This window comes from Rhyacophila brunnea, unplaced genomic scaffold (assembly GCF_057557595.1).
Source record: "Rhyacophila brunnea isolate RB1 unplaced genomic scaffold, BYU_Rbru_1.0 scaffold_1, whole genome shotgun sequence".
Classification (NCBI taxonomy): Eukaryota; Metazoa; Arthropoda; class Insecta; order Trichoptera; family Rhyacophilidae; genus Rhyacophila; species Rhyacophila brunnea.
The window spans coordinates 43,153,845-43,176,785 of NW_028232751.1; the positions used below are offsets into that span (position 1 = coordinate 43,153,845).

The 22,941-nt window shown below is 32.9% G+C and overlaps 1 protein-coding gene across 2 annotated transcripts in view; it reads right to left on the reverse strand.

Moving 5' to 3' along the window:
* LOC147079807 (homeobox protein caupolican-like) overlaps positions 1–22,941 on the reverse strand; it is a 263,779-nt gene that overhangs the window by 166,604 nt on the left and 74,234 nt on the right. Inside the window, exon 1 of one of the 2 annotated variants that reach the window (XM_085944413.1) lies at positions 20,547–21,087. The exons of the other annotated variant lie outside the window; for it this stretch is intronic. Coding sequence (XP_085800539.1) covers positions 20,547–20,594 — 48 coding nt within the window. The 5' untranslated portion in view covers positions 20,595–21,087. Of the gene's footprint in view, positions 1–20,546; positions 21,088–22,941 lie in introns of those variants that run through there. 2 annotated transcript variants of the gene reach the window in all.

Genomic DNA, 22,941 nt, shown 5'->3' on the forward strand with positions numbered 1-22,941 from the left:
GTCATCTACGTCCCAAAAGTACGTCAGCAAGAGTTATTCCGTGATGAAGTTACAATCATTTTTAGATACATAGTGAAAATTACATTACGAGACTAGAATGCGACAAGTTTACTTGGGGATTGGTATCAGCGTTGGTTCGTATTATTACAAATGTAACGTAAGTGAAAAATATTTGACAAAGTAATTACTAATAATTGAATTTAATATTAATAGAGCAATGAATCCAACTGGTTGTAGGTAAGTATACTTACATAAAATACTTATGTAAATTCTAAATTGTGTTTTTTTAGTACTTATAAGAAATTATCTTTTTTTTTACATAGAAGCAAGATGAACACACAAATAAGGCAACTCTCGTAGTGCAGTGCGGCAGGCGCTGGCCTTCCAACCGGGAGCTCCGGATTTGATTCCCCGTGAGGACACAATATATTTATGTGATTTTATCAAAGCTTGGGTGTTTGTGATTGTTCAAATTACTAACAACCATCTTGTATGAAAAAGCAAGGACATGGTAAAAAAAAAAATTAATAATACTTACTAATATTGTTTTATTTTTTCATGTTCATTTACCTCAGAATCGAATACCTCCTCGCATATCATCTTTCCCCAATACTTGATGATACTTCGTGACAAATTTTCTATTCATATTCCACATTCCTTTCATTTAGCTAATTTTTCACTAGCGTGGACAAAGAAGTTTTTTTTTGTAAGTTAAAATCAAATACTTAACAATAAAAATATTTTTATCAAACAATGGTTAAATACGACCGTTGTCTTCTGAATAAATTTCTTACCCTATTGGCAAGATGTGAGAAACCTTATAAAACGTGCACCAATAAGTCAACACACATGAAGATATAATGACGTATACATGTAATCGATCATATTATAGGCCGATTCGCGGGTGTTGAACGATGATTGATACACAAAAGTTTCAGAAAGCGACATTCCTAGTAGGCTTTACCTACGTTAGACTCAAGACACACTAGCCACGATAGAACTCGTGGACTAAGCGAGAATAAATTGTGGAAAAATGATGAGTCGCGTTTTTATGATCAGTATCGACTGCAATCTGCGCCTGGTGTGCGACGGACCTTATTTATATTATTTAGTATTTTGCTGGTCCTCTTTCACGAACTGCCAGTTAGCGTACTAGATACCTACTTTCGATTATTCATTTAATATAATAATACTTAGGTATATAATAATAGGCACTACGTGTATGAGTGGACACTAGACGATGTTTCCGGACCATATTGTTTACAATAGTTTACATTATAAAATACTAACTGAAGCGCCTAGCTTCGCACGATGTCGCTTCGAAAAAATCACATCTTTCAAGATGAAAATAATTATAACAGATTATTTCAAGGGATTTCAGTACTGAATGAAAATATCAATACCGGTATTTCTTATTGAATACCGGTATTAGTTAAAACATATTAAAATATGGAAGTAGGTATCTATCAATAAATACAGATATAAAAATGTCTTTAAATATTGTTATTAGATATATAGGAAATCTAAGTACCTACTTACCTGGATAATATTCTTTTAACGTTTGAAAAATATGTATAGGTGATAAATTATTATAGAACTGTTAATTTTAATACATTGCAAACATTATAATCGTTTACGAAAAAGTAAATGTGTTTGCATTACTGCATACCGGTATGTTTTATATTTAAAACCGGTATTTCGGTATCGATAAATCCTGGAATACCGGTTTTGATTTACCGGTATTACAATCCCTAGTTATTTCATGATTCAAATCCAAAATAATGTTCAAATTTTATATTAACCTATAACAAAAAGATTAATAAGATGGAATAATTGTGAAAACCAGTCACCATCATAGACCAACGACACAAAAGTAAATATTAAGAGTAACATATCAATAACACGTGTTTATTCTTTATTTATTTAGTGTTTATTCCCATATTTCTCCACGCTCGAAAATCGTACCTTCGTACAACCACACTTAGAAGGTAACTTCCCATTATTTTTGTGTTCTCTGATTGCAAAAGTTACGTTAAAATTTTTACTATATTTTGAGATTTTGTACCTATGTGAGAGAGTGAAGAGAGTCGGCCCTAATTCGGCTATTTTAGACTCAATTCCCGATGAAATCTAAATATTATAATTATGTGATTTTATCAGAGATTAGATATTTCTGTAAGTAGCAGTTATATGTACCTACGTAGAATTATTTTTAAGGTCTCTAAAAAAAATGTCCAAAATCGAAGTATATTTTTTAGTTATATTTTCCCATATGATTCAACCGGGTTAGAAATGAATATACGTACAATTTATTTGTATTCCATATTTTTATGAACGATATGGTAGAGGATAAAATTTACTTAACATATGCCCTTGTAAAATACACAGCTACACCACTGGTCATTGGATCTCATGTGAAGACTTAAAGCTTTTGTTTCTATTGAATTTCAGGATAGGTTACGTGATGTGCATTTAAGTGTTTTTATATTTATTCATTGAAAAATGTCGTTTGATATTTTTCCCCGTAACATAGAAATAATTATATAAGTATTTATAAGTACTTAGGTAGGTATATATAAAAAAGTTTTACGTCAATAGTAAATTTAAATGCCGATATATCCACGTACATAGCTATCATCTTATTTATTTGAGTTCACCAAGTAAATATTCCTATCGAGAAAAAGAGATGAAATAATAACAGACATGAAAGACGCCGTAGGTACATTTTATTTATCCGTCCAATATATGTATTATTTAATATTCATGTTTACACGAAACCAACAAAATATTGTAATGCAATTCGCGCGACGTGATCGATGGCATCGCCTGTCACGGCCGTGGGATGAGATTTGTCGAGTGTGTGCGATGGAAGTTTGCCGAGTTGAGGGGGTGGCCAAAAAATCAGAGGGTAACTTTCACTTCACGATTGTTGTAAAGAGATTATTCATACGATTATCCTATCAACTGCATGCAATCTTAATAAAAGAAAATTATTAACAACTGAAATATTCAACATGTCGCATTTTTGTCATATTACCTACGACAAAAACGTTCCGTTTTAAATTCGCTTACCAATTATCTGGTTAATAAGTCTCCAATATTATAATTATTTATCTGTATATAAAGTATTTTTTTTATTGTACCTAACTATGAATGAAAATTATAGTAAGTAGGTACCTACTAACAGTGTTTTAAATGATACTAAAGATTTTTTTTGATTGAGTATAAGTACTTATATCTCGTTTACACGTGCATGAATTTATTGCTGACAGTACCTAGGTACTTATTACCGCGGCGATAACAAGAAAATTCACGCATAAATACGTATTATCGTTGAAGTTGCAAGATTGCATGCATGAATCAAAAAAGTTCAGTAGTTTCTGAATTTTCACGCAATGTGCAATGGCGGTGCGCATGCGCAGTAGATCGTGGCGAACCTGCCGGAAGAAATACGAACTACACCGCACAGAATATTTAGACGTTTACCGATTATCTAGGAACTTGTCTTAACCTGTCCAGACCTGTCTGAATCTGTCAAATAGCACTATTCTATGACAACATCGCGTCTCGCTTACGCTTGAAGCATGAGATTGGCGAGACAGTCAGTACGTTTACGTGTAAACAGTTATTATCGCGATAGTTTTAAATACACACTGTTGGTGCAAGTAAATCCATGCATGTGTACAGGCGCTATTTCTCCAACATCCATATACGTACCCCATATTACTATTAAGTTATAAAATATTTGACGCATTAGAGCGTTTTTAGCAAAATCTTAAAACAGCTATTTATAACTGTCAGTTGCTTATTAGAAAAAGTTTCTTGAGTTATAAATACTAAAAATAATATAAAATAACAATACACACGTATCGTATCGTATCGAAAGAATGTATCGATATCTACTTGAAAACATAGGAACTTTTGTGACGGGCCCAAATATAGCGAAGCGCCTTTTCGTGATCACATCTAGTACCTACTGACGACCATACTGATCACTAAGAATCATCGGAAACCTCGATTACGTATTCGTAGACGACCCTCGCTCAGCATGCAACGGTGCTACAAGGACCATCTACACGCTGTATGTATGACATGTCAAGAATCGCTGGTCCTGTGCAACGATTTCATGGTAACTTTTTATTTTAAAATAATGCTGTACCTATCTCGTTCTTACTAACTTAATTTTAATCATCTGTAACGTAATTCTCACTTAAGACTAAGACCCACGATTGTACTCGGTCAAATCCAAATTCCACCTATTCGACGCTTGCATTCTGACGGTGCTGCTTTACGGTAGCGAATCATGGCACCTTACGAAGGCTCAGAGCAACCGTATACTGAGCTTCGAAAACAGAATTTTGCGACGAATACTGGTATGACTTTATGAGCAACGAGGAGATAAAAGAACGCACCAAGCAGCCTCTCATCACGCTGAAAGTGAAGAGGCGACGTTGGACCTGGCTTGGCCACGTGCTGCGGATGCCAGAAGAGAACTTTAACCTGGCTTGCCTGTTCTTCAAGCCAACCGGATTCCGGCGACCTGGAAGGCCGCTAAATACAATCTACAGAGTGTATACAGCGGAGCTACGGGATGCTGGTTTGACCTGGAACGAATTAAGAAGACTGGCGAGCGACAGGGATTCTTGGAGGCGCCGTGTGGTGTCCATATGCTCCAATTAAGGGGCAGATATGGACAAAGGAAAAAAGAAGTAACGTGAATCACCCTTTTGCTGTCCACCACAATCCACATAGAATAAGTAGCAACCACATAGGTACCTACATTGTTATTTACTAGGATCGTATGTTATCCATCACTCTATTGTGTTCAAATAGAAAAATACACATTCACAAAAGCAACATGTGAATTTTACCAAATTGGTCGGATTTGAAGCCGTAACATAATATGCGATCCGCTCACCTACGTAATAGATGGGTAATCACTTACTAATGAACAATAGGTAGGAACAACTTTTATGTAGGTAATTGCAATTGCAAAAAGGCACTTTTGTGTCTTTGGCCTAACCTGCTAACGTTTCCACTTATAATATTGAGATTTATAATAAATAAATAAGTAGGTATATCTCTAAGGCCGAGTCATAGTGTAAGTGCTGTAAGTCACAATGACATTAATATGGACGAAGCATCTGGAAAATTCGATGGCGAAATTCATATTTTAATATCGGTATCCTACGCTCAAATGAACATTCTGCTTGCAAGCGGTCTGGCGACACCGCTGGGTCTGCCCATACAAAATTTCTGGCTGTCAGGTTTCGACTCCGCCGTTATTGTTGGGTTACAAAATGCCAATGTGCCTAGTTAAAAATTGAAAAAAAAATCTACTAAGCACTCCAAGAAAAATGGGATATCACTTTTCATGTGTTAGTATTATTTATTATTGATTAAATGCCATTTTAAGATATTGATGAATGTTTATTCAATGCAATTGAATGACAGAAACCATTGGACAGACGCCTGTGATGCGCTGGGCTCACATGCGTCTAATCTCCGAGAAGTCGTAAGTAACCTAGAATCTGTTTCTAACGTGATGAGTAATGACACTAATACGCCATTACAATAAAGGTTATATTACTATAAATTCTCGAAGCTTGTATCGCATAATGGAAATGGATACGTCATATGGTCACGTGACGTCTACCTATACATCTGTGAATGACTTTCATGCACAATTTTTCGTGCGCGCCGATATGAAATGAGTTGTCCATTTAATATGTCATTGGTAAGTCAGTAGTCGCTTTGATGCAATTCCTCAGTCACCCTTTTAATAATAAATACACTCGAGTAGTGAAACGTCACTCCACTTTTGCGAATTTCCCTAGAGCCGAGAATCAAATCGACCGCTATTGTCTTACGGGGCCCTAAACGAATATGATATTATTTCTCGTTGAAGTCGTGGCCCTCCACTCCACTCCGGTGGATGGCATTTAGATTGATGTAAACACAGGGTTAAGTGTGCTGGTTTCAATCCGCCGACAAAAGCTTTGTCAATATTTAAAAACGAGCTTTCCTCGGCATGTGATTATTATCCAGGGTTTATTTGTTTATTTACAAAAAAACTATGATTAAAAATAAAATGCCTATCTGACCCTGACTGTCCCTTGAAATTTTTATGAGATGATTAATAATTATTACATAAAAACTATACTTATGTACGTAGGTATTATATTTCGCCGTAACACTGTTCACCGTGATCAAAAAAATATGCATTGTTCGTGGAGCATTGCAGACAGTTATGTTCCATTTTTTTTAGATTCTATAATAAAATTAATTCGGTATTCATTAGTACCAAATATCTGATAATAAGGCTGTTATCATTATCAGATATTTTATAGGTACGACTGGATACTTACGAGCACGTGCTAGAAGTTTATATAAATATATACGATATAATAAAATTATATTTCGAATTTATTTACCTACACATTTTCTTTTGACTCTCCCTTGTATTCCAGTGGTTTTAGAACGTATTTTCAAGTGTTTTATAAAATGGCCATGACATTATTATCTAAGTGCTATTGTATAAAATAACAACACGCCATTTATTAATCTCAATGCTGTACGATCGTCTGTTTCCGTTACGACAGCTCACGGTGAACTGTGATACCGCACAATTAAATATGTACGCACAACTTACTATATATAGCAGAATATAAAAAAATTGACACGATATCAATGGATATACGGGTTCAAATCCTGTCATGCGTCGTATTTTTTCTAGTAGGTAGATAATATAATATATATGGTGTTTTCAAACTATGTATCTTCAATATTGATACTACGATGGCCGAGCGGCTTACGCGTTATCTTATAATGTCGTGGGTCCCTGGTTTGGCAAATACTCATATTGTATTTTTTCAATTTGTCCTTGGAGTCAAAAGTATGGACCTCACAGGTTGAGCAAGTGGCTAATACCCATTTCTTGTAAAAAAAAAAAAGGTAATATATGGATAGCTCCGTACCTCCACTCTGTAGAGACTCACAATATGATCTTATTAGAATTGGATATTGTTTAAATATATAAATATATATATATATATTATTTATTGTCCTCCTACATAAATATTCCTTTCTATGAAATAAATAAACTTCGAAAAACGCTAGAAACGTATCAAAAAACCACGTCCCTTACTTACGATGATTTCTTTTGTCATATTTGACACGATATCGATGTAAAAATTGACATATATCTCCCCATTAAATATATATATGTACGCGCAGGTACTTCGTGCGTTTCGACACACATCGCATATAAAATGTCAGCGAGCACGCAATGTAGGCTTTAAGATTAGTATATGTCACGTATAATATGGCCTACTGACTTAACCACCTAAACGCCAAAGCTTGCGTTTTATTGTTACTCAATAATAATTATCTTATCTCATTGTGTTTAATTTTGTAATTATATAGTCATGCCACTGCTATAATACAAGTGTAATGCTACAATCCTTAAATGTTAGGATCGCATACGCTTATCGAATCTTAGCATACTGGGTGATGGCTTTGATGGAGGCACACGATCAGATTGAACGAATGCCATAAAGCTCGTTCTGTATTTACCAGCGGCGAAGACTCCATACTAGGCGAATATTTAAAGTCTACCTTTTTATAATCACTATTTACATAATCACTTGATTATTTTATATTCTATAAAAAGAATTTAATTTACTAAGTATCTAAATGTGTGGATTGATAAATTCACGCCTAGAAATCGACCAAATTATTTGTCAATAATTTGCAACAATATTATGTGATAAATATATAAATAGATAAATATACTTAACTCACTCGGTGTACCTACTTTCACAAACTTTTCAAAATAATTTGATTTACTCTATCACTACCATCGCAACTCGCAGCATCCTGGCCTAATTTATAGTCGGCATAGGTATTATGTACAAAACTCTTTTATTCGGCGCTCTTGTTTAAATTACAATATGTATTTCTCCACCGTTGATCCTTTTAATAATTAACCTGTTTCATTTAAACGCGCTATCTCCAAAATGTTGTATAAATAGATATACATACTTATATATTTTTTTTAAATGTTACTTTCTTGTGTATAATTTAATTATTCATTATTCTTCCTCATTTTTCTCATGTAATTTTCTTATGTAATTTCTTTATATTTTTATGTTATTCTTACTCTCTATCTTGTTAGGCTTAACTATATTATAATTATAAATGGAAACTTTGCTGGTTGCAATAAGTTTTCATTATTATATTTTAAATTTTTGTAATCAATATGTAACTGTTTGTTTCCTTAATAAATAAAATAAAATAATGAATGGCTGTAGCTCAGAAAAATTACAGATTTCTCATTATTCCATTATTGTAGTTTTCAAAAAGTGTGAAAGTATTGGTATGTACCTATAATACTTACGTCTTCTTATATTTTGAGCAATATAATTATTTTCTGTGTGTGTAAAGCGTTTTATAATTATTCTAAAATACGATATTTTCTCATATAATTATTAATCACGACATTATGTACACAGATTCCTAGACATTTTATTGGCAGACAAACGGTTAGAGTGGGTAAACCAATGCAAAGCTTTTCCAGTTGTCCTTGCCTCACAAATGATATAACCCCGCCAGCAAAAGCGAAGAGTGGTCTGCAAATGTTTGCCTCTCTTGGTGAGTGATGGTAGAGCGAGAGGTCCCCTCTGTTTGCTCAGGGACATAGTCATCAAAATATTATAACAGCTTTATTTCTGCAATATTGTATTATGTTTGCTTGCAGGACAGCGTCCCCTTTTCTTATAAACTTCAACTACGTTGTGGGCAATAGTGAAATAATTGAATAAAAAAACTGTTTTAAAATACAATTTTCAGTAAAACCTTTAAATCAACATATATAAAAATGAATGTTTGTATGTTTGTCCCGTATGTGTTCCTATACCATTTATTCGATTGCGATGAAACTTTGGTGAGTTGTTGTGTTGCACACCCGCGAAGGTTTCTGAATTAGAAAAACCATCTTCTTCTTCTAAATTCTATCTTCTTGTATTCGTATGGTTCCTATACCGTTCATCCGATTGCGATGAAACTTTGGTGAGTTGTTGTGTGCACACCCGAGAAGGTTTCTGAATTAGTATTATGTAAAATACAAAGTTTGTTTGTTCCATCGAATTTTCATTTTTTTTTTACTACATATTAAAACTATTAATATGTAACGTTTGCATATTTTGGATTCGATTTTAATTTAGTATTCTTTTGTTTGACCTTTACTCCTATTAGAATTATTTTCATATTGCCATATTGTATTACACAGATATTTTAATATTAAACTTTTTTTTTATTTTTTAAATATCTAACATAAATATATCCACGAAGCGACCCTGTCCGAAGCCGGGTACTTCAGCTTGTTTAAATATAAAAAAAATACATCTACAAATATAGTTATTAGCCAATCGATCAACCTATTGAGCTCTTATAGTGGATTAAATAAATATTTAAAAAACGAAAATAATGGCGACATGCATGTTTTGACCTGCTGTGGGTTCAAACCCGCGATCCACAACTTCATAATATGTAGGTCTACAAAGACGGTCACTCTTCCAAATAGATTAACGTGGGTGCTGAATGTAATAAGGATATATCATAATATAATCAGCTGTTGTTAGTCAATCGTCAAATCCTCAACCCTTCCAGCTGGGAATATGTCAGGACAAAAAGTAAGGGAATTATTATTAGAAACACTCCTCTTGGGTTATCCTGTGAAGACAGTGTAGTTTTGTGAATGGCTGATTAAGGCCCAATTGATTATATTCATATTATATCACTAAGTTAAATTTTTTATTCATAGTTGACAATAAATTACAAAATAAATCATTATTGTTACATATGTACGTAACTACAATAAAATCCCTGTCTAATAAAACTGATAGGGTACCTACCGTGTTCAATATTACAAAATAATATTGATTTTTTTTTTAATTCACAATTATTAAATATTTTCCAATGTGATATAATTATGAAAACACGCCTGGATATCCGTTCGCTCCCTAATTCCAAGCGTTTGTTTTTCATCCGGGGGCTTTGGATTCGATTCCCAGCGAGATCACAATATTATTATATTTATGCGATTTTCTCAAAACTTGTGTGTTTGTTCGTGTTCACTTATATTAATTACTACACTACTGCCATCGGTAGTCACCTGTAGTGATTGTAAAAAGAATGTCACAATTAAACATTGCAATGTGGTACCTACCATGTATTTTATAGATACCTTATAGATGAGAGATGTATGTACCCATACCTACATACAGAATTTATCTTACCTAATCATTATCTATTTTAATAAACCATTTCTTTTATACAACGAATAATTCACAAGATTTGAGAATGTAACTTTCCATATTATATTAAACATACTTACCTATACCTTGAAAATACCTCAAATAATATAAGTATACCTACCGAACAGAAAAAAATCACATTTGAAAAAAATTCGACGCCAGACGGGATTTGAACCCGTAACTAGAAGTCTGTCTTCTATAAGCTGACATGCCGGTTCCCCCCCCCCCGCCCCACTTCAGCATCCAACTCGTTCCCTCCCATTGAAAACTTGCAACAGTTGAACGCGATGGCACAATGCTTTCAGTGTGACGTGTATGCCAGTTTATAGAATACAGACTCTATATCCACTGGTATCGCGGCGATATGCTTTAACCTTAACCGAACACAAAAACAAATAGTCAATAATAACGCAATTTTATAAGCATTTCATGTAGAACCTACAAGTTTAAATTATCATAATTAAGTAGGAGGCCTGTACCTTAATTGGATAAAAGCATATTGGTACGATACCAGTGGATATACGGGTTCAAATCCCGTCAGGCGTCGTATTCTTTTCAAATGTGATTTTTGTTTTCAAATTATGTTTTCTATTTTATTTAAATTAATATCTTTATATAATAAATAATTCAGACATTTTCATAATGATAAATATCATTATTCCATAGTGATAATCCAATATTAATGGTACCCACTAGTGTAGTGTACATACCTACCTATCTATAGGTATATCTAACCCAATATGGATTGATTTAATGTTGAAATTTTTAATGCATATTTTTTTTCCAATAATAACACGTAATTATCATCTGTTCATTCAAATTTTTGTCGATGGATGATACTGCGGCCAAGTGAAAGGTTTGTCCGGCCATACAAAATATTATTTATAAAAAAATACCATACTTCTATTATAGCGTCTATTAAAAAAAGCTATCTGAATATTTTAAAATCGCTACCTAATAATATCTCGTGCATTATAAATACAAATTACCTTTGGATCGTTTTATTTTTCACTGCTTTTATGATACTTACGTGGGCATATATTATTATTATTGTATATTATGTACCTACTTATAGGAATAGAATATAAATATACTGGGTGGCAAAATAAAACAGATAGCTACATATTATCATTATTGCCTCACAATTTATATACCTACTGTATATTAATTACAGTAGCAAAAATATAAGTACGTACCTATACATACTTAAGGCCACCACAAGGGGGGCTGAGAGGGCTCTATCGTATGGGCCTGGGCTCAGGGGGCTCGGCGTGGCGGGTTGACCATATAACTGAGATAAACACACAATATTGACAATTTTTCTGCAATAGTAAAAGAAGTCACCTGCGGCGCTGTTTTACTACAGAATTACTAACATTATACAAAACAAAACTTACTAGTTTACTTAGTTACTAAAACTTACTAACAATATACAAAAAAAACACTAAAAATACACTGAATACGCTTAATTTTACCTCTTGAAAAATGCTGGCGAAATGTGGAGGTAGACTGTGAAGATCCGACATAAGTGCGTATTATTTTTGTCGGATTTGGTTTCGGTAGTTTTTAATTAAATTTTAAAAACTAACGAATTCCAACTTCAATCTGTATGAATTCAATGAAATCAAATAAGTACGACTTTGTGCTATATTTATATCGAACCTCGACAGCCTTCCTAGCAGTGGCGAAGGGTGGAGGTAGGCTGTTAAGATCCGCCATAAATAGTGCACATTAAACTTTATATTTTGTATTGTATTTGTTTTTATTCGATTTCCGATACAACATCGCAAGTTGAAGTATGATACGCCCAACTAACTGCATACGTACAATTTTCGGACAGGTTTTATAAAGCGTACAGGACTACATAACATTATTTCACATCAAATAATAATTGCATAATATTTCTACAGTTTTTACCTGCTTATCAAAATATTGATTGATTTCACAGGATCAGAGACACATTTAAAAAGGGATCGAAACCCGCGTCCCATTTCTTAAAAAATGGGCGCTCTATCAACTAGGACACCTAACTAAACTAGATATAAAAAACAATGTCCCAATTCACCTCTGAATAGCTGTAGTATAGTAATGCAAGTCATATTAAATTTATCGTAATATGGATCGGCTATTAAGCTTCACCTAATTTTCATTCATTATACGTAGGCAAGTAACTTCTGGAATCTACGTATCGATAATCACAAGTAAAGCCGTGGATTTTACATAAAAAATTAAGAAACAGAATTTAATAATACACTATCTTTCCAATCTACTCAGGGCCGTATTACAAACCGGGCAAAATGAGTGCCTACGTAATTAAGTACTTACCTACCAGGGTAATATTATTAAAATTAATTGGGTACCTAGTCGCATATTTTTAATATTTTTTTAGAGAAGTTTTATTCCGTGTTCGGAAATTTGTACGTATGCAGTTCGCCGTATCATACCTACTTCACCGTGAAATGTTGTATCGGAAAAATATGGTCGTAAATTAAAGACAGTCCAAACTGTTTGGGTCGTATAGTTACTATATATAGTACACACTGAAATAAAATTCATGCCTAAATAAAACGCGGTTCTTATCGGTTTCCAGGAAGCCGCGGTATCAAATTTTGAAAATAGCTAATAGGAATACTGGATTAATTGTTAGGTAAGGTTAGGTTTTCATTCTTGAAGAAACATTATTGTCTGCAATGCTCCACGAACAACGCGTACTTTTTTCATCTCAGTCCTATAGAGATGACCGTATAGTGTACGGTCATCTCTTTCTGATAAGAAAGCTCACTGCGAACTGTGCTAAGGTGAAATCTATCTAATACGTACAATTTATATGTAACCGTTTTATTCATCATATCATATATTATAAATATTTATTATTCTTCTTATATAAAATATCGTATTTGGCATATTATAGTATAATTAATTGTATAAGAGGATTATCGAATGATGTTTAAATATTATCAATTGATGAACACATAAATATGTGTGATGTAATTTAATCTAGAGACATTTGATTATTTATAATAATTAATAATTTTTTATTATGGAACTCAGTGAAACGTATATTGTTATTGTTATTAGACATAATTCGCGTGAATCATAGACGGATTGATAAATTAAATCATAGGGTACGTACTGGCCAGGAAAATGATAGATGTGATTTCGAGTCACAATCGATCCAACATTATTTTCTAATTGTATGTTTCTGGAACCTTTCAAAATTATGTTTCTTTTTCTGTGATAACATCACTAATATTCATATACCTAAGTATTATCTATCTCTCCAAATTTTAGTTTTTTACATTTAGGTAACAATGTTACCTATATGTTAATTAGGTACTTTTATTCAATAAGCACCTACATACAAACGATTAGATAATTGATATAACCAATAATATTTGCCCTAGAACCAATAGTGATTCTAGGGCATATACTAATCATTTTTTACCACCATTTTCATGTATTTATGCTCTGTGTACCTATGACATATTATTTAAAAAAATAGGTTATGTTTATTTATTTCACTAAGTATAACAAAGTTGCATTTGGTATAAATTATTGTTTCCAATGTTTCGATTTGTAATCGGGTTTTTTCATTGGTCCACATATTTTTTACTAATGAAAATGATAATTCTGTCAAAAAATCGTATTTGCTTTGAGCTACCTAACCTAACCTAAACCATCCGATGTATGTGGGTAGTATACCTACCTACGTAAATTAAAACTGAATACCTACCTCTATTCCTTCAACCAAATAATTTTAACCTATAATATACATAAGTAATAAAACGAATATAATTATATTACCGTGATATTATAATGACGGCGGCAATCAAATTTGAGCTACCGGGAGATAAGATGCGGCGTGATACGGTAAGTAGTCAACACTCAGCAGCATCACGGATTCATTTACAAGGATCTTAAAAAGATATTCGAAGGAACTACTGAAAATATACACAATGTCAAAAAATGGCATTTACATAGTTAGTTACTCATTAACAATTCGTTCATATACTTATTATAACTAATTATAATGACACCGTGTAAGATTATGAGAGATTTTACAGGAAGGTGAGCACTTTTTTTATTTTTTATCCATATGCACTTTATACATGGAGCATATGGACACGACGTGATACTATACACCAGTGTTTCCCAAAGCGTGGTACGCGTACCCCCTGGGGTACGGGAAGAGTTTGGTGGGGGTACGCGCTGCACCGGCCTTTGGCTGCGCCTGGTGCGACAAGCATTAATACGACATCAAAACATCATACATTCTAGAAGGTGTATCGCATGCGGAAGAAGAGCAATTGTTTGAATTAGCTTCAGACGGATTCTTAAAAATAAATATAAGGAGTGTACTTTAACATCATTCTGGCTGCAAGTGCAACATGTGTGTCCAGTTTTAACAGAGAAAGTCCTGAAATACATCTTATCTTTTCTAGCTTCATAAAATCTATGTGAAGTTGGGTTTTCAGCATTTGTAGACATTAAATCAAAAAAAAGGAACAGGCTTTTGGGTGTGGAACTGCATCTCAGATTAAAATTAATAACCAAGGAACCAAATTATGATGATCTGTCTAAACATAAACAATTTCATCCTACTCGTTGATTATAATGAATTTTATTTATAATATAACTAAGAATGAATTTTATTTTTGGTTTATTATTTTTTTTTTTTATGTAGGTACCTACTAAAAAAGGAAAAAAAAATATTTTGATTGTTATTAAAGTATATGCATTTTTGACGAGGGTACTCAGTGTTACGAAAATTATAGAAGGGGTACACACTACACAGATGTCGATAGTTTGGGAAACACTGGTCTACGCTGATGGCAGTCTGAACAAACTATGGCAACGATGGCAAACTAACTAAAAGCTTAGTATACAGGTAATACATAACATCTTTTCGTTTCTAACAAATTGACACATAGTATCCGTCGCAATATTCTGTTATCGATATAAACATACGGTTGTGTTTATGCAATTTAAAGTTTCGTATGGAAAAATGACTCACTACCGTATATCAGTACAGTCAGAATACACGCGTTGAAAAGTTTTTTCACTGATGGCATCAGTTGTTTGATATATAAAGTACCTAACAACATTCAGTGATATTGAAGATATATTTTTTACCAATGAGGCACGATAATAAAATCTATAATAATTAGTAATTAATTATACTATTGTAAAAGTGTTTCAAAAATATACACAGGTAAGTATCTAAGGCCACGGGAAGTTTCGAAGAAGGATTGCAAACATTTGATTTTTCTATTTGAAAACCACTGATCTACATTATAAATAATAAGATATCGAGATGCTCGGTCGTCAAATCAATAAAATTTTGTATATTTTTTTGAATGGAAATTTATCGTGAATATATTTCAGAGCCGTTCCGCGAGAATGTGCCCCGAATGCCGATCGATAAAAAATTAAAACGGAGCCATTAGTGAGAGATTAAACCCGAAGCCGGAGACAAATTGTCTGTGAACCGCTGCCCGAAGCTCCAGGCATCATAACTTTGTCCGAACATTCACGTTAAAAAATGATTATCATTATTACGTATTATTAGGCATTATAATGTTTTGACTACCTGAACGACAGTCGTTTCCAGCTACTTATTTTAAAAATTGGCCCCTCTTGGCCCAATGTGCAGGTGATTATTTTTGTTTTCCGATCAGTGATCATGTTTGCACGCGTTTTCAATTTATTTTATTGTCTTGTCAATCATAATTTTGACATCTTTTAAATTTTAGTACAAAAAATACTTATAAATAGTCCACCAATATTTTTATATACATAGTTTATTGTATGTATTTAGTAACCTTCCTAGCATACTTATATGAAGGCTATGCGTTGTGTAGTGCCGGCGGTTTCTAAATGCCGTGTCCACATTGGCAACAAATTGCTGGCAACCTCATTAAATTTCACGATACTTATCATATTTTTTTTTTATTATTATATTATTTATTATTAAAACAACGTAAAGTAACGTTCACTGTATGTAAAAATAAATAAATTTGAATTTGAATAGTGTGGTAAATCTAGAAGATTTGTTAAATAAGAACCTACCTAAGTAGGTAATATACGAGGATTGGCTTTTCCAAAATTGTAAAAATCTGATTCAGAAGAAGGTGTTAGATTGTTAGAATATCGTACACAGTCTTATTGAGCGATTCCAAATTGGTAGGTTCTATAAATCTACCTATAATATACCTATCTAATATATACTAACCTATATTGCTAAACCGTCAAAACTCAAAATACTATTACACACACAGGAAGGTATTAAAACATATAGAGACACATAAGAGAAAACTAAGGGAATAAATACAATTGAGTCCAATATTAACTCACTTAAGTATTATTGTTAAATTCATAAAACTCGGGAACAATAAAAACGAATTGTATCTACCTATATGTGGAAAAAGAAAAAATAATAACAACATTACAAAAGCAATTAGGTATATTATACGATATCCGGAAAATTGACCGCGCGAATAATTAATTGCACGGACAAATAAATTCGCAACCCTATTCAAACAATACTTTCTGGCTTCTACCGATCTCACATGTCTCCATATTAAATAGATAATTTTTAATAACAGGAACTGCGACTTTATTTTTAATTTTGTATAATTTAAATTAAACAACAAAAGAGTGACACCCGGTGGACGTATAAGTATTATTAACCATCACTTGTAATATTGCAGCAACCGTAAAGCAATGAAACAAATGGTTTAAAAAATCAAAATGTAAAATGTTAAAATTAGTTTTCGTCTGCGCTGGATTATTGTCATCGGCGGTCAATTTTGTATGATACCGTGTACCTAACAGTACTTAATTGTGTTTCATGCGTTAAACATATTATGTTAAAATAAATTATAGGGTTCTATACGAATTTAGAATGAATATTTGGATCTTGACTATTTAGTGGAAGCCAGCTTTTGATAGATTTTGACAGATTCAACAGATTTTGAAAATAGCCGATATGCTGGATTATTAAATTTGTTATGTTAGGTTAAGATTCTTGAATTCATGAATTTTGTCGAAATCAGTACGATTATGAACGCCTGACATCCAGTAAACAGATTTGTAGGTACCTACCGAATATTTTTATGGTGGGTTCTTAGCCTAAAACAGCTACCAATACTTATTTGTAACAATAATAATTAGAACAGAATAATAAAAATCAGAACAATAATCAAATAGGTACCTAGTAGCAATATCAAAATTTTATTTTATATAATTTAATTAATCATCAAAATTACTAAAACAGCGCGATTAATATTACATACCTACATATATATTATACACTTTTATTTCCACAAGAAAAATATTGTAAAATAATAAAAAATATTGTAAATATTGTACCTACCTACCTATACCTAAGTATGGGAATTAAGTAAAAGATTATTTAATTTTTTAGTTACTTTAATAATAAATTGTATGTAAGAATATTATAGATACAACATATGCCTACGTATAAACTAAAAATAAATTCAGAATAAGATCGTTCGATAGCAATATTTTGTCATGTTATTGATAAGTTCGATCCTCGGAAAGGTGTTTATTTTTGTACCTTGCGACGGCAGGTGAGACTCACTCAACGTCCAACGGCTACTTGGAAATATGGGCAAGGCAATAACGCCTCACCTTTCAACCTAACCTACCTTTCAATAAATTAAACACTTTAATGTTTACCACCGTTTGTTTTTAAGTGGATAAATAACATAGGTATACGGGCCATTAATTAAGTAGATACATATACAATAATAATATCATCTACAGAGGTTTTGCGATAACTAACCTACGTAAATTTGTGTAGTTGGTACTGTTTATTGTGCTTATATATGAACACTAATACTTATATTATGTAACAATACTAATTTAGAAGTATTTATTACAATAGTGAGGAAATAAATCATTACAATTGATTTTATATAAGTACTTACTTAAATATTTCTCCAAATCATCAACTTAGTACAAAAGTAACAAAGTAACATCTCAATAGAATGTGAGCTGGGTAGCTACATATTATAATACAATACTTTCCAAAGTAGATACTTACACATTTTATAACACCCATTTATTATGTAGGTACTATGTATAACTAGGTATATTTATGTCAGAACAAATAAATATATTAATTATTAGCTTCTGACAGGCTTTTGTTTTGACATGAATAATAATTATCAAGATGCTTCATTTAATTTGGTACATACCTACATATCAGTGTTGTACCTACCAACCTACCTATAGGTATGTGTATTAATCAATTAATGGGAATATGATTAATAGGAACCTGCCTAAATATTGTAGATATTGAATAAAGTAAAAATATTAGAAATACCTACCTAGGTAAGTAGGTACCTACATTATAATTATTAAATAGAAGTATTTTTAATTCCACTAAAACTTTAAATGCTATTTATGTTCAAGAATTTTATTTTTACAGTTTACGACAACTTATATTTTTGAATCAATAGATATTATCTACCTATTTCGACGTTTAGATACATTATTACATTTTGTTAAATATGTAAATGTATGTAGGTACACTTTGTTCATAGGCATTCATATCGATTTTGTGAGGAATTACGTATAGCATGTATCTACGTTCTAGATCTAGTGAATGTGTGAGTAGGGTTTACACTTTCAGCTACACAATGGTGCATTATACTCTGATCAATTATTAGCTGATAAGCCGATGCTCATTGAGATCAACGAAAGACACACACATATTTATTTAAGATTTAACTAACTACACGAGTTAAAAATATGACAGTAGTAAGAACCTATGTAGGTTATAGATACAATACCATTGAATCTTTAGGTATCTAGTTCCCAATTAAAGACAAATATAACCTATCTACCTACTGAATAATGGCCTATTAATTAAACTATTGTACCTATATGTATGTTTAAGTCAATTGATACAACATAACTTTATTGGCTTTAAAAATAATTTATTTAGTACTTATACCTACCTATTATTGTCAATTTCGAATATATTTACACATTAAATGTTACTTATAAATAAATAATAAAACATTATGTACCTAAGTAAGCTATAAATAAATGCTAAGTAGGTATATTTTATTAGAAAATCACCAGTTGACAATCGAACAATATTATGCCCCTACCTATTAAGTATACCTACTGCTAGGTACCAGTATTTATTAGTTTATAAAACATATTTTATCTACTTATTACGATAGGAAAATAACCAACTCACAAATCATAGTAAATATTTAACTATATAATGTAGGTAATAATAGCATTATAAAAACATATTAGATATCCTTTGTGCAAGTGCCTACCTAGGTACCTACCCTAACTAGATACATATAAATGGATAGTTGGGTAGTTTTACAAAATTAATTTATCCACTGTATAATTATTTAATATACCTATCTACGTAGTAATTGTCTAGGCATAGTGAAAAAACTTTTCAAGTGAAGTAATAACAGTGATGTTATATTTGGAATCGAATGCTATTATCAGCTGACGATGCCATGAAATAATGTCACAATGTTCCTAACCAAATTTACACAGGAACTTTAACTAGTAGGTAGATAGCTGGGTAGGTACGTAGCTACCTGATAGGTATAAGTATAATAATTATGTTTACAAAAAAAATAAATACGTACTTATGCTTCTACTTATTTCAGCATATTATTATGTTTCTTTCACTGAAATCGTAAATTTTATTTTCATAATATTAAAAATACGAGTAGAAGACAACCACTTCTGGTAATTAATTATGAATAAACGGATGTTATAATTTTATTTTTATTTACAGATTTTTACAACTAGAACAAAGTCTTACATACTTAAATCTGAGGTGCCTAAAAGATAAAACCTAATAAATTGTACCTAATAACCACACACTCAAAGACGAAAGGTAGTTTTGAACAAGAAACGCGTTGGTATCTAATAAAATGACTCAAATTTAATGGGTGAACAAAGAGTACCTAATTCTATTCAATATAATGTAAGTAATAGGTACTTATATTTATAAACTTCACTGCCTTTTTCGAAAGTCAAATTAATCAAATCATAGGTTGTTAAACGTACTTTCTGGGGCCTAGGCACTAGAATCTAGATCTTTAAAGAGTAGAGGCTTGGGTTGATTGTATATGTTTTACTATTATATCAATCTACCTATCTAGATAACAAGAGTTAGGCACTTTGTTTTGAACGGTTAATTAAATTTATTGATAGACTCACCTGTGAGGCCGGCGGATACGCATACCCGAACTGCGTATATGCTGCCATTGTCAAATTTCTAAACGTAACTATATCACCCGAGTTCACCGCTGCCGTTTACCATTCATCACAAATACATTTCCGGCTTCCTGTCTTCGTCTTCTCCCGGCGTCACTTTAACCTGCCGCCCTCTGTCAGGCGTCCGCATTGTCTCTTCATCACGACGAAAGCTTCACCGAAAAACAAACCGAATTACTACCACCAAAACTGGCGTCAGTCTTGAACGACATGCGAGACCACCGAAACCCGCTAACAATTAGATATTATTTATTATTAAACCTTAAAGGTTACGTCTGTTTAAATTAATCTTATTATCACAATTTTTATCACTGTAAAGAGTCCGGAGTTATGAATTTATTGACAAAAAAAACTTTGAACTTGTTGCGTAGGTGTGACAAAGGTCATGTGTCAAAATATCGTTTTGGTAAGTGTAGATTTGCGACTGTGCAATACGTAAAGCCGCCGGTGGACGACCGCCAGCTCACAGGTCTCTCCACTGACTGGCTCGCGGCTGACTGCAGCGTCCCGGACTCCGTGGAAACGCCTACTTTCACGCCCACTAGGCGTATTCGTAACGCGCCGCCCAATCCGGTTCCAGAGCAGCTTTTAAAAAGCCCTCTCAACAAGTGCAAACTTCGGCGAGAGGCATACTATCAGGCGCGACATTGGATGGAGCTTTCCCCTCTACCGGTCGCAGGCTTTGTGGCCACGCCTGTAAAAGCTCGCGGCGCCTCCCCCGGCCAGGGCTTTTAACATTGCGACTGGAAAATGTTTATTGCGGGTCCCGAACAAATCTCTCGTGGCAAAAAAGCGCCGCGAAAGACAACATCGTGTTTTAGTGTAGGGAATTGTCGGCAAGGTTCCGGGTGTGGGGTGAAGGGGGCCGCCGGCTTTTATCTATTTTATTGGAGAGTGTAGGCGCTCGCGGCCTATCGCTCGGTTTACCCGCAGACAGATGTTTTGATAAGCCAACCGATATCGTATGACGAACTAAGACGATATCCAAGTACCTACATTTTAAATGAATAATTTTATTGTTAGTTAAATAGGTACTTAGTAGGTTTAGTAAATTAATTTAATGCAAATTCAAAATTGGCTAACAACAAACTTCTAGGTAGGTACTACTTACGTAATTATTAGAGACTACTCAAAAAGATGTTCCTACTTAATTAATTAAAAGGTAATTCATTCAATCCCCAGTGTGTATCAAATAGATGCGGGATTCGAACCCGCACACATCAACTTCATAAACGACTATTTTGCCACTAGTCTACCATAATATAATAATTCAAACATTGTAATGTAGTGGCTAATTACCAGTGGCGAATTTAGAGTCTTCGAGGCCCTCTGCGATAAAAAAATAAATAAAAAAAACCATAAATTAGGTATCAACATAGTATCTACCTACCTATCTAGTAAAAATGACAATATTTATTTTCCCTATCCAATTATTATCAAAGATAAAAATGATTAAATGACACATAAGTGCTAACATTAGTGATTTTTTCTATACAAGTAGGTAGGACTTATCCAGTGGTATTATAATATGCTATTGTGATATTAGTTGCAGGGCTTTTGTTATGTTTTGGGTAATATTTTTTATTCAATTTATGATTTAATAATTGAAGACTGGTTTCAACTTTCAAGGCCCCCGTTTAAATGTGCTGTCGAATCGAATGCGTTGTCTGCGTCAAAGAAAATCGCCGTTGCTATTATCGAATCATGTATATTACTTAGCTGGTGTAAAATCTACCATTCTATATCTATATTATAAGTGGGTAGGTAGGTACTAAAAGCATAAAAATGAGGAGGGTAGATATTCATTTTATTTTAATTTCCAAATCAATAGTAGTTAGGTCCACACAGGTAGGTAGGTAGGTACTTCCTACCAACGTAAGTTTATTTTCTTTTTTTTATTTTTAGATGGTTATTTTACATGGCTATGTAGGTAGGTAGGTAGGTACCTAGGTACTACAAATTATTGATAGGACGTGTCTAAGATGAATCTTGGTAAGTAACAGATACTTATTCAATTATTTTTTATGTAGGTTGGTAGGTAGTTACCTTTAACAGTTACCTTTAACGGTTACCTTTAACAGTTACCTTTAACAGTTACCATTAATTGAATTAAAAAAACTAACCATGACTACCATCAATAGTTTGACTGACAAAGTTTAGTGTGCACTATTTATGTCGAATCCAGCCTACCTCCACCCGTCACTACTGAGTCCTACCTACCTGGATGATATTTTTTTTGGAATAGGTACCTACAGGCAGAATCACGTCTTTCTACTTAGATATCTGAATACCAAGTTAGGTTAGGTTAGCTTAAAAATATTTGTTAGTGGGTAGGTAT